The sequence below is a fragment of the Panthera tigris genome, chromosome D1 (assembly GCF_018350195.1).
Source record: "Panthera tigris isolate Pti1 chromosome D1, P.tigris_Pti1_mat1.1, whole genome shotgun sequence".
In the NCBI taxonomy this organism is placed as follows: domain Eukaryota; kingdom Metazoa; phylum Chordata; class Mammalia; order Carnivora; family Felidae; genus Panthera; species Panthera tigris.
Window position 1 is genome coordinate 23,194,144 of NC_056669.1, and position 15,759 is coordinate 23,209,902.

Below are 15,759 nucleotides of genomic sequence, written 5' to 3' on the forward strand. Positions count from 1 at the left end.
GCGCGGGTCATGATCTCAGGATTCAGGAGTTCGAGCCCCGTGTCGGGCTCGGCACTGACAGCACAGAGCCTGCTTGGGATCCTCTCTCTCTGCCCCTTCCCTGCTTGTGCTCTCCCTCACTCTCCCTCGCTCTCTCAAAATAAATAAATAAACTTAAAAAAAAAATCTGTTGCGAAGACAAACGAGGCGAGCAGAGGAGTGGAGGGGACGCGAACCCAGAGGCCCCTCCTCGCAGACAGAGTGGAGGGACCCAATCCCGGGAGTGTCCTCTTCTCCTGGGCAGATCAGTTGCTGCCGGTGGGGCACACAGGGTGCGTGCTTAGAGAAGACCAGCAGGGTCTATGGCCATACCACCCTGAACGCGCCCGATCTCGTCTGATCTCGGAAGCTAAGCAGGGTCGTGCCTGGTTAGTACTTGGATGGGAGAGAAGACCAGCAGGTGGCCAGTCCTGAACCAAAAAGGAGAGCACTCAGGAGCCTCCCAGGGGACAAGATCTCTAGCTCCCTGGGACTAAGCCCTGTGAAGGCATTCCCAGCCTTGGCTCCCTCGCCTGATCTGTCCCATCCCTCCTCCTCCCTCTCGGGTTTACTCACCCTTCAAGTTTCTACCAAACATCCTGCATGGGCCAGCACTGCAAGGCGCTGACAGGAACAAGAAGGTCTTGCGGGTCTGTACCCTCGGGGAGCATGACTCAGTGGGGCAGGGGAGCATAGGAACGAGACAGTAGGTAAAGGCTGTTCTAGAGGGAGGTTCTAAAGGCTGTGCTCCTTTGTAGTGCCGGGAGGTGCTCCTCTGTCGGGACCGATTCTGCTTTCCGAGGGGAGGAGGGGGTCAGTTCTCCCCTGGTGCCTGGAGTGGGAGTCATGAAGGCCCAGAGGGCAGCCCTGCGAGCTGGGAGAAGACCTCAGGAGTTTGGCCTCGTGCCCCCAAAGGCCCCAGCAGGGGCCGGTGTCACTGCGCACAAGAGTGTTTGCTGCTCCTCTCCAGGAAACAGCTGGTCAGATGTGTGGTGAGCCATGAAATGGATCCTGCTGAGTCTCTCGTCGTATACCTATTTGCCCCTGTAACCACACGAGACTCCGTCTCACCTGAATCCTGGGGCCTCAAGCTGCAGGGAAGAACTGACTGAGTCAAGGGGCCCATCTCTCTGTTACACCTCACTGAAATCCCAGAGGGCCTGGCAGGACTCTTCTCTAAGACCCACGGTTTCTGACCACACATGAATGCCACTTCCTGTCGTTTCTAGGGAGTCTGTTCCCAGGGGCAGCTCACTCCACGTTGGGACCCGTGGGCCTGAGGCAGGTGCAGCAACTTGCCACTCCCACCCACACCCCCACTGAGAGGGCTGTCCCTTCCTGTAAAGGAGCTCAGTCCAGGTCTCTTGGTTTTCCGGGGGATGCAGAATTAGAGCTACCCCTCTCTGCCCCAGCTTTCCCCTTGATGACACGTTGCAGTGCCCGACATCCTGCCTCCCCAGAGAGAACTTCCTGAGCATGACCAGGGTTTCTCGGCCCCACCTTAACTAACTAGCAAATGCCACCTCCCCCCACCCCCCTCCGGCAGCATAATCTGTCCTGCGTGCTGCAAAGAGTGCCTTCTGTGTTTGATCGCGTGTCCTCGGCATACGTGCCTGTGTCCCTGCTCTGTTGGAGCAGTGGTGGATGTCACCCTTCCCAGAAAAATCCTGGACACGTCCACAATTGGCTGTCAGCCCCGGTGCTTGGCCCACTATCCCCTTGGCGTGTGGCTGGAGAAGGAAGGAAGCAGTTGGAGGCATGACTGCTATTGTTTCTTGGCTCCTTTCAGTTTGCCTAAAAGTTTCCTCCGAGAGCAAAATTGCTGAGTGTTCTGGATTTGTCAACATTCCTTCATGAATTTGAGAAAAATAACAAGCTGGACACTGAGGGTCTACTCTGCTTGTCCCTGTTGAACACCCATCCCCGTCCTGAGAAACAAATCAAGAGATAATTACATACAAAGTAATACTTGAAATTGTTTCTCTTGTAATACTTCCATATCCAAAACAGGTTAGCATATCTATTTTATTTCTAGCCAGACTGATGTAGGCCGGCCAACCCTTGCTTCTCAGGAAGGACAAAATCGTTATTCTGAACATGTATGTATAAAGTGAAAGTGTCTTTTTTCTAAGAGGAAGGTGGTGATAATGAAAGGTAGTCATTTTTAAAATACCCTCATTTAGCAACACACGTGTTGGCAACCCTGCGTTTATTGTATTGTTGTTATTAGGAAAGTTATATTGGATTCTGAAATCTTCATAAACTTGAAGTTCCCATGTTTTAACCACTTAAAAAATAAACATGGACCGAATCTGTTTAGAGTGTTTCAATTCAATTACATTGCACTTCATTAATTGCAAAGTAATTACAACAGTGGCGAATGCCTTCAAAAAAGCAGAGGGGGCTGTGAGACCTTACGCAGAGAGACGCCACATTTCTAGGCTAAGCTTGATAGCAAAGGCCCGCACAATCGTAGGCCCAGCAGTTGGAAAGAGCATGGCTCAGCACGCTGGGGGGCCTCGACCTAAACCAGCATGAGGCACGTGTGCACAATTAGAACGCCAGCCAGTTTTTCCTTCAGGACTGTGCGAGTGCCTAAGAGGCAGTGGGGTCTGATGGTTCCGTCACAGAATCTGCCCCGCACCCAGGTATGACCTTGGGCAAGTTACATAACTGCTCCTAAATTAGGAATGATAATAGTGCCCCCCACGAGGGGTTTTGTCGGGATTCACTAAGAGGATTTTGTGGACGTAGTGGCCACTTGGTAAACGTTAGCTATTGTCCTACTGTGAGAAGGCCCAAAGAGGACGTAACCAGAGATATTTGGGCTAGATATTAAAAAGAACTAACTGATCCGAAGGGCTGTAAAATCCTAGATGATTCAGCGGAGGCATAGCAACCAAGTGACTTTAAGGCAAAAAGCAAGCCATGAACGATCTGTGGTTAATTGATTGTGGCCTTAAACAGGCAAGCACTGCACGCGGTGACTTCTTGGGATCTCTTCCAGACTAAAGGTTCCTGGAATGCCTTGGCCTACTGGCAGGTTTCTAAGACTACAACAGTGATGTCCCCTGCTATTGAGAACCCTGGGAACAGCTCAGCTTCATGGTCCAGTCATATAAATCTGATAAAAATAGGAGCTGAAATACCATCCCAGAGTTGCTATTTTTAAAAGCATCTGAGATGCTGGATTGGGTTTATTTCTTCCTCACACGGCATCTTGCTGTTCCCTCCTCCTGGTGGGCAGGATGCTAACGTGGCACATGTGAGGGACAGGAGCCAGAAGCCTGTGAGGCACATTTGTCAAGCGGCAATGTGCCTCCTACCCACACCCGCGGCCTGCCAAGGAGGAGCCTCCGGGGCCAGGGCTCCCCAGCCCTACGTGCACCTGCCCCTTCAGGGCCCCTCGCTCCTCTGCCTCTTCCCTCTGCTACAGAGGCCCCTCTGGTTGCCCCAGCAGAGGTGTCCTCCAGTTCCTCCACCGTGGAGACAGAGCCACAGAGCTAAAGGGAGGCAGAGGAAACAGGAACGGAAGCAGCGTGGCTCAGAGGGGGACTGGGACCCAGATTGCCATCCGTCAGGTTGTCTTGACCTGAGCTTGGCAGAGCAGAGCCAGCTTCCGGGAAGAACCTTCCCCCAGGAGCCAAAGCCCTGCTTGCTCCATCACACGGCCTCTTGCCGAGCAGTGTCTTGCAAGGGTGCGAGGAGCTGGGAGGTGCTCAGATGGCTCCAGAACCCCTCACCTGGGGTCGAGAGGCACCCGATTGCTTCCCTCCTGCCCCACTGGTGATAAGGCTTCTAGGCAGCTAGCAAAGCATCTGGTTGTGCCATTAAGAAACTGAAGGGGAAAGAAAGATCATGAGTAAGCACATTGTGGCCGAAGGGGAGGAGTCAGAATTACAGTTGGCTTCTGGGCACCCAGTAACCAGGCCCAGGACAAGCTGGGGGAGGGGGAGGGGAGGGGACCTGAATACTCTTAAAGGTTAGAGAAGGGAAGCCGCCTGCATAATAGAACGACACACACTTGCAAAGCACAAGAGCTTGAGAGCAAGTTCCTATCCATTGCCTAATTTAATACCTTTAACTAAACACAGTTATTTCCTTTTTTTAATGTTTATTTCGTTTAGAGAGAGAGGGAGAGAGAGAGACAGCGCATGGGGGGGGGAGGGGCAGAGAGAGAGGGAGACACAGAATCTGAAATAGGCTCCAGGCTCTGAGCTGTCAGCACAGAGCCCGACACGGGACTCGAACTCACCAACCACGAGATCATGACCTGAGCCAAAGTCAGACACTTGACCGACTGAGCCACCCAGGCACCCCCTCCATTTTTTTTAGTAAGGTTTTTTTTTTGGGGGGGGGGAGGTGTTGTTTGTTTGTTTAGTAAGAAAACTAAAGCCATGTGATGACAGAGGCAGATTCGGGAATCAGGTCTCCAGGAGTGAGAGCAGGCCCTTCAGTTCTAGTCTCTGGCAGAGCGAAGTTTACATGGTTCACAGCAAGAACAGCAAACTGTGTTTAGATCTCGTCCATCAAAGAGTTAGCAAAGTTTAGAACTGGGCAGATTCTCAGGTCAGCTTGGCCAGACTTACCCAGGTGCTTCTGGTGGTTGCTCACTCTCTTTGGACCAGTTTTCCTATGTGTAAAAGGAGAGCCCCCTGTCCCCTGGACTTGCTCAGGGCAAGGGCTTTAGTCACTGGCTTCCTTCCACCTAGGTTAGCTCCAGGCCTGGAGCTGACGTGCAGTAAGTAGCTGTTGAATGAATGCTTGCCTGACCAAGCCAAAGGCACCATTCAAACGTAATGATGTTAGACAATGGGGAAACGCAGGAAAAAAACACCTTTGTGCAAGGTGTGATTTAGGACAGAACGGTCACTTGTGGAAGAACTTGGAGGCCTTGTGGAAGAACTTGGAGGCCGCCTCTGTTAACCCAAGCCTTCTCCACTTTGCTCCTGCAGAGCCGAGCAGCCCGAGGCACCTGTTCTCAACAGATAAGCCCTTCAGTTTCATCTGCAGTGAACCTGGAGTTGGCACTTCTCTGAACCCCCTTTGCATTTACCCTCAGTGACTCATGCCCTGACACTTAGTCACATCCTTTCTTGCCTTCTTCTTGAACAGAAGTCCTTTGTAAGCTTTCTCTCCCTGGCTGGATGGTAAGCTTCTTGGAGACAGGGACTGGGTCTTAGACTTTCCCTGGAGCTCCTGGAGCCTCAGGCACCAGGCTGTTCACACTGGGGGCTGGGTAAATACCACTCACCTAGGAAAAGGAGTGCCTCGGGGGCTGGGGGCTGGGGGTTGTCCTGGCGGTGACTTCTGGACTGCTGTTTCCAGGTTTGATGGGGGATGTCTGAGCCCAACCAAGTAGGGTCAGGAGCCTGATGGCGACAGGATGCCTGACGCCTTCAGTAAGGAACAGAAACTGAGAGGCTTTCTCAAGGCCAAAATAGGTGTGCAGAAGAGGGGTGCAGAGAGCAGTGTGGGAGCTGCAGGTGCAGACTAGGGCAGAGAAAGGCCCAGGTCTCGGTCCAGGGCACCTCACCGCTGTGCCCTGGGGGAAGGGGGGGAGGCTCCCGGAGCAAGGCCCTCCCTCTTCCGTGCCTCACTTTCCCCAATGAGGGAAGGACGCTGTTCACCACGTGGGAGAGCCGAGAACCCTTTGTTGGGTCTCATTGTTCCCAGGAGGGTGTGCGGAGGCTGCGCTGGGCACATCCAGCCTGGCGCCACTCACACGGAGGCAGCGCCCGCCGGGCTCTACCCTCACCCCATCCGGCCTCCCCTTCCGCCCCTCCGCGCCCCGGCCCCCTCCCCCGCCCCCGGTCCCGCCGCCCTCCCCCCCCCTCCCCTCCCCTCCCCTCCCCTCCGTGGCCTCCGCTGCTCCCACACAGTCCCCGGCCGGCGGGCGTCGGCCCCGCCCGCGCGCGGCAGCGCCCCAGCTCTTCCTTCTCCTCCCCGCCCTTCCTCCTCCAGCCCGCCCGCTCCCCGGAGTCGGCTCCCCGGCCGTGTGCGCAAGCGTGTCCGGCCCCTTCCCCGCCCCCCGCCCGGGCCCGGGCCCGGGCCCCCGCCTCCCCGCAGGCGGACTTGCCCGCTCCCAGGCCGGCCCCGCGCCCGGGACAGGGACCCGGTGGAGCGGAGCCGCAGCGCCAGCGCCGCGCCGCCAGCCCGTGCGCCTAGCGGATCGGAGCTGTGCGCGAAAGTGTCGTGCCCCGCCCCGCTCCACCCGCGAGGGTGAGTACGCGGCGGCCGGTCCCCGTGGGGCCCGCGGCGGGGGGAGGGAGGGCGGGAGCGCCGCTAGGGCCCGGCTGCCGGGCCCCCGGCCCCGCGCCGCGGCGGCCGGGGAGGTGGTCGGCCCGGCACGTGGGCGCAGCGCGGGGCCGGCCCGGGTGGGGCGGCCGCAGCCCCGGGATCCCTTTCTCTGGACCAGATTTTCGCGGGAAGCCGGTGCTCCTCTCTCCCTCGGAGTGAGCCAACGGGATGGTTCTCTTCTCCGGAAACTTTCTAGCCCCCACCCCTGCGCCCGGGCTGAAGAGGCGTCCCCACCTTCAGCATCCTCTGAGCCAGGGTTTCTCGCAGCACTGCCCCCATCGAGTCCAGAAGATCGGGTGGGCTGGCTTTGCTAGAGGTGACAGGCTTTGCTGGGTCCATCTGTGGGCAGGACTCGCAAGGTCGCCCAGCAGAGCCCGAAGGTGGGGGTTGCTGGCTGCAGGCTGGCAGTGCCCGGGATACCAGGTCCACCTTGTGGGGGGCCTTTGGGCCTAAGCCACGGTGCCTCCGAGCTGCTGGGTGGTGGGCAGTGGGAAGGGGTGGGTTTGCGGTGAGGGTGGGGCCCCAGGGTGCGACAGGACCCCTGGGCTCAGCTGTCTGCCCCGGGTGCCTCCCTGGGGCCCCTGCTGGCAGGGACCTCCTGGCCGGCCCAGGGTTGCCAACATGTCCGCCCAGTGCTGCCCCCTCCATTTCCAGTCTTGGGGGGGAAGCTCCGTCTGGGCCATCTAAGGCCTCATGTACTTCTGCTGCTTCACACGTCCTGAGGGCCTGGCTTGGGGGGCTGCTGCTGGAAGACAGGGGGGAGGGGGCGTGTAGGCAGCGTTCAGGTGCTCAACTGTGCTTGTCTGACCTCATGACCACCCACAGGCTGGCACCCCCACTGGCTTCTCAGGGAAGCCTTGCTTTCCACCACTGGAGGGAGGCACAGCGTTGAAGCCAAGTTCAGGCTGACTTATTCTTTGTAGAACCTTGGGAACGGGCCTGGTAGGGGCTAGGGTGTCACTAGGGGCACAGACCAATACTGCTCTTTCCCGAGCTGCGTCCTCTGCCGGGCCCTGGCCCTGGCATTTGCCAGGGCGATTTTAAATGTGTTGATATGTGCTAAGTGCTTTGAAAGCTGCCTGCACAGAGGAAGAGGTATGTAAGTGCTGTTAGTGATGTTTCTGCCACACTTACTCTGCAAAGCTGCCCCATAATTCCAGAGAGGTTGGGAGGCGCCAGCTATTGGGACCTGGAAATTACCTCGTGGGGGATTTTTCTCTTTGCTGGAAGCTGGTCTGGGCATACCCTCTGACCTTGCTCTGCTCCTGTCTCCACTCTAAACCCTCTCTGTGCCCTGTCCCTCAGCATTGTTAGGCTGAGTGGGAGATCTTAGGCTGTCCCGTGGGTCCTGGGTTTCATCAAGCAGTTGTAGGAGAGGCAGGAGTTGGGGCCAGTCCTCCACCGACCAGTCCAAGTTGAGGGGTTAGGAGGGGAGCATAGCTGAAAGAATGTAGGAAGGGAAAGTAGGAATCGTCTGCTTGGACTGTGGGCTAAGAGGGCTTCTGTAGCTCAGGTGTGGGTTACTGCTCAAGACAACAGGGACCCCCTTTTCTGAGAGCAGAGACCCCGGCCATGGAGGCCGGCCGTGTCTTCTGGGCTGTCTTCTCTTTCCTCCCTCACCTCCTTCTCTACCCAAAGCACTTCCCACTCCTCAGAAACAGAGTTTTTTGTCCCCTCCACCCTCTCAGCCCTTTTAGGATCCAGTTTTCCGGGTAGAACCAAGAATCTGATCCTTTCTGGAATTGTAACAGATCTTGGAAGGCCGCCCCCCCCCCACACCACTACCACCCTCACCAGCAGGAGCAGAGAAGTTGGACCCCCTTTCTCTGTTCTAGCTTAACCTGTGGTCATCCCATAGTGACTCTACCCTGGCCTGGCCTCTGCCCTGCATTGGGTCCCCCCTCGGGCCCTATCTGGGCACATTCTATGGGTCTCGCCTCAGAGAGGCTGTCCCAGTGGAGCTATGAATTCCTCCTCTCAAAATGGCTCAAAAGTTTACATCCTCTGTCTTGGCGAAGGGGTCACTGTATCTTAGAATAATACAAAATGGTTCCAGCTCACAGGAGAGGGAGAGGCTCAGCCTCCTGAATACGACCCTCCAGATCAGTGTCACAGAACATTCTAGAGTCTGAGGGTCAGGTCTACAGATTGAGATCAAGGCAGGCACCAGAGCCCAGTTGAGCTCCCGAATCCCTGGAGATGGGCCCTGGGCTCTGGAGGGTGGGGGTGGTCAGGTAGTGAGGGGAGGGCCCTCAGGAAAAGGAGAGCACTTGCTCCCTCCCTGCGGACTCCTTAGCTGCCCTCTGGTTAGACATTTCCCCTGTGGCAGGCAGCTGCTGTTTCCCTGACCCCCAGGGCCCTCCTTCCTTCTCAAGACCTGGGACCTTGATCTGAAACTTTTGGTTGCCTTGACAAAACAACTAGGCTAGGCAGGTTTTGGAGCTGTAGTCACTTGTTCCCCCATCTCTCCTTGGTTGCCCCCTTCCCAGAATGCTCAGCACTTCTGCATATGCGTGTTCTGAGGGACCCTGGGTATGCTGCTGGCCACCCCTGGCCTCAGAAGCACCCCTGACCTCTACCACATTCCCTGTGTGTGTGTGTGTGTGTGTGTGTGTGTGTGAGACACTATTTGTGCTACAGATGGAGGAAGTGGTTGAATGTAGCTGTATGTGACGCCTGGACCCCAGCCAGTTCCCCTGGGGCCCCTGATGGGTACCCCTTGAGCCCAGCAGGGGCTGAACTCTGCCAAGGGGTCGTGTGGGGTCGCTTGCTTTTCAGGGTGTGAGGGCCATCGGTGTCCAGAACTGCAGGTTTTCTTCTGGTCTTGGCCCCTTGCCTGGGACCAGCAGACAGGCGGCTCCTGGCACTATCTCACTATCTCTGCCCACCCTGCCCCCTGCAAAGCTGCCTGTAGAAAGAGGGTGTGACTACTCTAGAATCCGAGGCCCTGGCTTCTGCCCAGCAGGGAAGAGATGCTGCTGCTGGGGCTGAGGGGAGGTGCGGGCCTAGGTGAAGCCCTCCGTGTCTACCTGGGCCCTGAGCGGGAGAAGGCCTGGCTCTGGAAGCCCAGAGGAGCTGTTATAGGATAGTCCCTTCCTCCTGCCTGGAGCTTCCCTCCGAAGCCCAGCCGAGTGGCTCAGCGGCTCCAGGCTCTTGCTTTGCTGTGTGGGGTGGGGAGGGTGGTGATGGCTGGAGAGGACAGGGACCGCTTTGCAGAGTGCTGGGCCCACACACTGTTGTTCCTGCCTTGGATCCCACCCCTCCTCCAGGGTGTGGGATCCAGGGGGCTGCTGCAATGCTCCCCACCCATGCCCCCCACCTTTCCTGTGTCCTCTGCCCTTGCAGCCTCTGTAAAGACCTCCTTAGAATAAAAAAGACTTAGCAGATAACAAAAGTAGTTACCATTTGTCAATCAAGCACTTTTTAAAAGCCTGGCCCAGTAAACTTACAAGAAAAAAAAAAAAAAGGTGCGCTATACACTTATTTAAATCACGTAAGCCTCACACAACCCTTTCTCTCAGCCCATTTATAAACGAAGAACCGGAGCCTGGAGAAGTGTAAGCTGCATGGCCACGGTCACACTGCTCGGGGAGCAGCTGAGCGGAGACTTTGTATCTAGTCCTGTTTGGGAAACCTGCACTTTCCAGCTGAGTCCAGCACTGCTCCCCCAAGCTCCTCCTCCCCTTTCCTGTGATGGCTGAAGAGTCTCAGAGGTGTGAAGGGCTTTGCTCAGGGCCACAGTGTATCAGTGACTAAGGCCGACCACAGCCTCCGCCTCCTGATTCCCAGCCAGAGCCCTTGCGCACCCCACATCTCGCCCTGCCCATTTGCCCATGTGGCCCCCTTCCTGTGAGTGCAGGCACTTTGCTTGTCAGCCCCCTGTGGTCCGCAGGGCAGGGCGGGGCTGTCCTCTCTCCCTCTCCACCCTCCCTCCCCACCGCTGGCCCTCCCAGCCCCTCCTAGCCCCCACCTCTCCTGCTTCCCCCCTAATTGCTTCCATCTGGCCCGCCTGCCGGCTCCTATTCCTTTGGAAATGCAGCGGCTCCCCCAGCTGCCGCCCACAGGGCTGCAAGGCCTCATCCGGCAACCGGGGCCACACGTGGAGATGGGGAGGGGCCCTACAGGTCCGAACAGGGGGATCTGGGCCAAGGCGGCTGCTCCGGGGACTGGCATCCCCACATTCCTGCCAGACAGGAGCACCTTTGCTCCAGGGTCCTTGCTTGACACCCGCCCTGGCCTGGCCCCGGCCTGGAGAGGTCCTAGTGGTGAGCTTCCCCTTCTGCCTCGCAGCTTCCACAGTCCCCTCTGCCCTTTGCAGGTGCACAGGTCAGGAGGAGGGAGGCCTGGCTGGAAGCGACGGCAGGAGAGAAGTGGGCACCAGCGCGGGCACGCTCTGGGGACGACTGCTGGGGGGTCCTGGGAGGGAAGCGAACAGGGCAGTCACGGTGGCAGAGGCTGAGGGGCCCGGGAGCTCTGGGCAGGTGAGAACGGGGCTGACTCATTTCCCTTGGTCCCAGGCCATTGACTCAGAATCAGCAGAACTAGCAAGGAATCCTTATATTTTGTGTTGATATAGAATAAAACCTGCACATTCTAACAGTGCCTTTGACGCTCTGTTGACTCCCTTGCCTCAGGCTCTGCCTAGGCTGGGTGGGGAGGGACACCAGTGGGGGTCTTCTGGTGTGGCCATCTGGAGGCTTTGGAGCATGCTCCTGCCTGTGGAGGGGACACGTTCCCTATCGTGGAAGATGCGTACGCATTGACTGGTGACCTTGACGGGGACAGGCCAAAGGAGATGTGGGCATAGCAGGAGCACGTTTGTGGTGTGGAGCAGATCTGAAAACTTTTAAGGCATTTTCTCGCTGAGATTTTAGGATTTTAGTGTAAAGCTCCCGGAACTTGTCTGTCTTGTTTACTGCTATATTCTTCATGCCTGGAATGATGTCTAGCAAATAACAAGTGCTCAGTAAATATTTGTTTGATAAATGAAAGGAAGACACAGCTTGGCTTTTCTGACTTCGTCTTCACTGCGTTCCTGTTTTTCCTTCCTCCTTTTCTTGGGGCAAAGGCAGTGAGCAGACAGGTGAGTTGTTGGTCAGAGAAGGGCCTGGCCGCCTGGGGTCTCCCCCTCCGCCGGGGGTCTCTCTGGGCACCCGGGAGGCAGGCAGGAGCCCCAGGTAAGGATGGGCAGGCTTCTGCCCCCCTGAGGAGAGCAGGCCCCTCCTTCTACCTGCCCTGGGCTCAGTGGGTCCCCTCCCTGTTCCTGTTTCACCTCCTCAGCCCAAACTTTAAGACCTTGCACAGACTGGCCCTAAGGAGCCTCTCTCAGGTGTCCTCTCGGGAGGCACGGTTCACCCCTGTTCTTGCTTCTACCCAAACAACTACACTTCTCTTCTTTCTCCATATTGGGTTTCCACATAAAATTCCCTTTGAAAGTAGGACAGAGGGTTTCTTGGCTCTAAAGAGTTTTATTTGAAAGCCCCCATCCAGCCACATTAAGACTTTTTATTTTCCCAGGAGCACGCCATGTGTGTTCTCACCTCCTGGCCTTTGCTCTGGCCGGTCCCCCGGGTATGGCCCGGGTGCCCTCGGTAGCCGTCTTCCTAAATTGCAAGTGTCCGTGGGCATCCAGCCCGAGGCTGTGCTCTCGGAAGCCTCCCCGGCCACCCAGCACACTGCCACCTCCCCCTGTGCACCCCGCTCCCCTCAGCTCCCAGGCTGGCCACGTTGTACAGGGACGGTGGTGTGGTACAGGGAGCCACGGCTTGACTCCTTTCCCGGCTGCCCAGCCGTGGGCCCGACACAGAGCCTCGGTTTCCCCCGAGGAGCTCACACTTCTGAACGAGAGAGCGTTTCTAGTGACATCCCAGTGCGTGGAATCCAGCACTCTGCAAATGCTGGCTGCTGTGTTTTCTGTGGTTCCAGGTGGGGCCCAGACACTGACAGGTGTCTCCCTGCCGGCCCAGCAGCCAGGGGCAGGCGGCCGGGCAGGAGCCGGATGGCATCCTTGGTCTCCTCTCTGTCTGCTCCCCAGGTCTGTGACCTCAGGCAGAGCCGTGGCCATTATTCGTTCTCCATCAGCACATCTGTTAATTGGGCTAATAGTATCTGCCCCACCTCACAGGTTTGTGAAACGAAATGAGGTAAACAAGCTGGCAGAGGCCTCAGAGGTCACCATAGGGCAGGATTGCGACTGCCTTACCCTGGTGTCCCCAGCACCTGGCACCGTGCTGCCACACGATGGCCTCACAGTAACTGTTTGCTTTTGCAAATGAGGGAGCTGAGACTCAGAAAAGTAACTCGCTGGGGTGTTGTTGTTTTTTTATTGTTGTTGTTTTAGTAACTTGCCCTTGGAGGTCACAGAGCGTCTCTCCCCACAGGTAGGAAGGAGACTGTCTCAGGAGTGACCCCCGCTCTCTCTGCCCCTCCGTCCACCTCTGCCTCTGTCTCATCCCTGTCTCTGAGGTCCTGACGTTATTCGGGCTTTCTGTTCTCCAGGCCCCAAAGACCCAGGACGGGGGAGGCTGAAATCCCCGGGGCGTGGCTGGCGGAGGAGCTGGTGGACTAGGACACCCCTGGAAATGTCCACTTCTGTCCTGCTTCTCCCAGACTGGCTCTGTCCTCCCAGGGGCTTAGCCAAGGCCTGGCTGGGGAGAGTGCGTTCAGAGAGAGGGGGAGCCCGTCCTCCTGGGCTGTTGGGCCCTTCTCGCCACACTCACTGTCCCCCCACTCTCCTCTGGTCCGCTCCTGGGTCCTGTCTTTTCCTGTCTTTTGTTGACCGTTTTCTGCCTTCCTTTCTTCCCTTTTCCTCCCTCTCCCTTCGTGTCTGACATCTGTTCTTTCCCCCGGGGTCCTCACCCCCCTTGCCTCAACATCCAACTTGTCCTGACACTGGCAGCCGGACTTCCGGTGGCCGGGGAGGTGCCCTGCTGGGCTGTGGAGGCTCAGGAGAGCCTGCTGTTCTTGGCAGCTCCAGCATTTTCTAGTGAGATGGCTCTTCCAGCCCCTGAGCTTGGTGAAGGGACGGTGCCAGCCCAAAGTAAACTCAAAGTAAACCTCCACTCAGCTCCCTGCCCCGCCCCCCGTCCCCCCCTTCCTGGACACCGTCCTGGTAAGGAAAGTGGGACCTTGTCCTGGAGCCTGAGGGTCGGCAAAGAAGAGCCTGGTGGTGGAGCTTCTCTGGCTTCTGACCTCTGCCCCCCGCCCTCCTCTCTCCAGAGCTCCAGCTCTTTCTCCAGAGGTACCTGCTGGGATGGAGGAGGCTGGCCAGAGCAGGGAGGACATTTCCATTCAGACACCTTCCAGGTGAGCACACACGGCGTGTTGTGCTTGGGCCCATGTGTGTGTTCATGCGCGCGTGCGCTGTGTGTGCATGAGCGTGTCCGTGGGTTGTGTGGGAGAGAGAGAGCATAGGCATGCATCCATGTGTGGACAAGAACACGGGTGGGCCTGTGGGAGGTTGTGTCCTCTCCCCCCCCCCCCCCCCCGCCTTCTAGGCCTGCCACTATCCAGGCCTGCTTCTAGCCTGGCGCTCTCCTCTCTGTGGTCTGTGTGACCTTGGCTTTGCACTGGGACTCCCTTCTGTCTTGGGAGCCGGCTGGTCCCCTGCTGTGGTCCCACGCAATGGTGACTGATCTCTGGCCACCCGTTTGGCTGCCCGGGGGCCCTAGGGCCAGCGTTTGCCCCCCACCTCCCAAAATGGAGGCGTGTGGGGGCTTCCTGCCCAGCATCTCAACTCTGCCAAGGCGGAGGGAATGGGGAACAGCTGCGTTGGCCGATTCCGGCTCCGTATGGATTTGGTTTGACAACAAAGCTCCCTCTGTGTTGTTCTCAGGCCCCTTACATAACCCGAGGGTGGGGGGCGGGGGGGGGGGAGGGAGGCGATGGGGGGAGGTGGAGATGGGGACAGGGAGACACCAGGACATGATGGTTGGAAAGGGGACAGGGACCGGGAGGAGGGGCAGGGGAGTGAGAGAGAGAGACCGTCGGGAAGCAGAGAGAGGAGGAAAAGTGTGCATCTTGGCCCTACAGTTCTACTTCCGGCCTCCTGATTGGGAAGGAGCTGGATTTCTGGGTCTTCTGACTTTTGTCCTGTAGCTGCCTTGTCTTCCCCTCCTTGCATCCCACCCACCAGCCCTGGATCTGCTGGGGATCTGCCTGGGAGGAAGGGTTCAGGGCTGGGCCGGAGGGCCATCCTTAGCCCCACCCTGTAGCTGAGTGCTTTCATAAAGAAGGGAGTCATTCTCCTCCCTTGCTCTCGGGTGTCTATTCATGACTCCAGGTCCCAGGCCTGGCTCTAGAAGCCCCTCTTGCTACCCTCTGGATGGCAGCCATTCCCTGTACCCTGTTGGGCTGCTCAAGGCCCCACCTAGGTCCCTGGCCCAGTCTCCCATCCGGGACCTCCCCCCAGCTCCAGACCCTCGGGCCACCCCGTCGGAGGCCCTGTGGCCCTGTCCCTGCACTGTCCCCTCCCTCAGTAATCAGACCTTCTCTTCTTGCCATCACTGTCCCTGCAGCTGTCCAAATAGAGTGGGAAGAAAATGTTCTCTTTCCGGAACAGCTGGACTGACAGCCGGGAAGGCCAGGTGAGCTGGCCAGGCTTTGGGGGTGCTTTCGGGGGTGGGAGGTACCTTGTCCCAGGGCCCTGATCCTGCCAGGTCCTAGGCAGGAGCAAACAGACACTGGGAAGAGGGCAGGAGGACCAGTAGGGCCAGGGCCCCGGTGACGGCATCGTCTCCTGAGTTTTCTCAGGTTTTATTCCCTGTGCCTCAGTTTCCCCCAGTCCTTTTCTGGCACCAGGCTTCCTTGAAAAGAGCCTCTGGATTCCATTTGGCCCTAAAGGGTAGTGCTTGTCCCCAGGCTGCAGTGGATTAACAGGGCTGTATTCTTCTAACCTGAAAACAACAGAGGGGGGAGGAGCTGCTGGCGAGGCCCCAGATTCTCCCGGTTCTGGCACTTGGCTTGACCCCTAGCACCTCCCTTGTTTCGATTTTAAGGTGTCTGCCCAGGAAGTATCCTATAGAAACTGAGCCATAACTCTGCGGAGAGATGGTGTGGGCGAGGCCCAAACCTGCTGAACGAGCCCTAGACTCTGGAATCCTCAGTCCCCAGGCCCTGACCAGCCTGTGGCTTGCCTCCCACCACCTGCCCCAGGTCTGGGTGCTGGGATGCTCCTGCAATTGCTAATGCCTCAGGGCTTGAGACAGAAAGGTCTGCTTGGGGAAGGGGGATGGCTAGGAGAGGGCTTAGGAGTTTCCCGATTTGTGGGCGGGTGGGCCAGGAGGATGGCCCCTCTCACACGAATCAGGGTTAGGTGCCTGGGCAAAGAGACCAGGCCAGGAGGATGGTGAGTGAGCACTATGAGGGTGCCGGGTGGGGCTGTCCTCCACTGGGGCAGCTGCCTCTGTCCCGTGTGTGACTGAGGTCCCCCGCTGCCTTGGG

General features: G+C 57.8%; 1 protein-coding gene across 5 annotated transcripts in view; it reads left to right on the plus strand.

The window, feature by feature from the left end:
- Positions 1–6,064: 6,064 nt before the first annotated feature.
- The window catches only part of ST3GAL4 (ST3 beta-galactoside alpha-2,3-sialyltransferase 4), a 32,514-nt gene continuing 22,819 nt past the window's right edge, over positions 6,065–15,759 (plus strand). For 2 of the 5 annotated variants that reach the window (XM_042959486.1, XM_042959487.1), the window contains exons 1-3: positions 6,065–6,240; positions 13,537–13,623; positions 14,835–14,903. In XM_042959486.1, coding sequence (XP_042815420.1) covers positions 13,571–13,623; positions 14,835–14,903 — 122 coding nt within the window. In that variant the 5' untranslated portion in view covers positions 6,065–6,240; positions 13,537–13,570. Of the gene's footprint in view, positions 6,241–13,536; positions 13,624–14,834; positions 14,904–15,759 lie in introns of those variants that run through there. The other 3 variants (XM_007082700.3, XM_042959488.1, XM_015537724.2) reach the window with 3 other exon arrangements.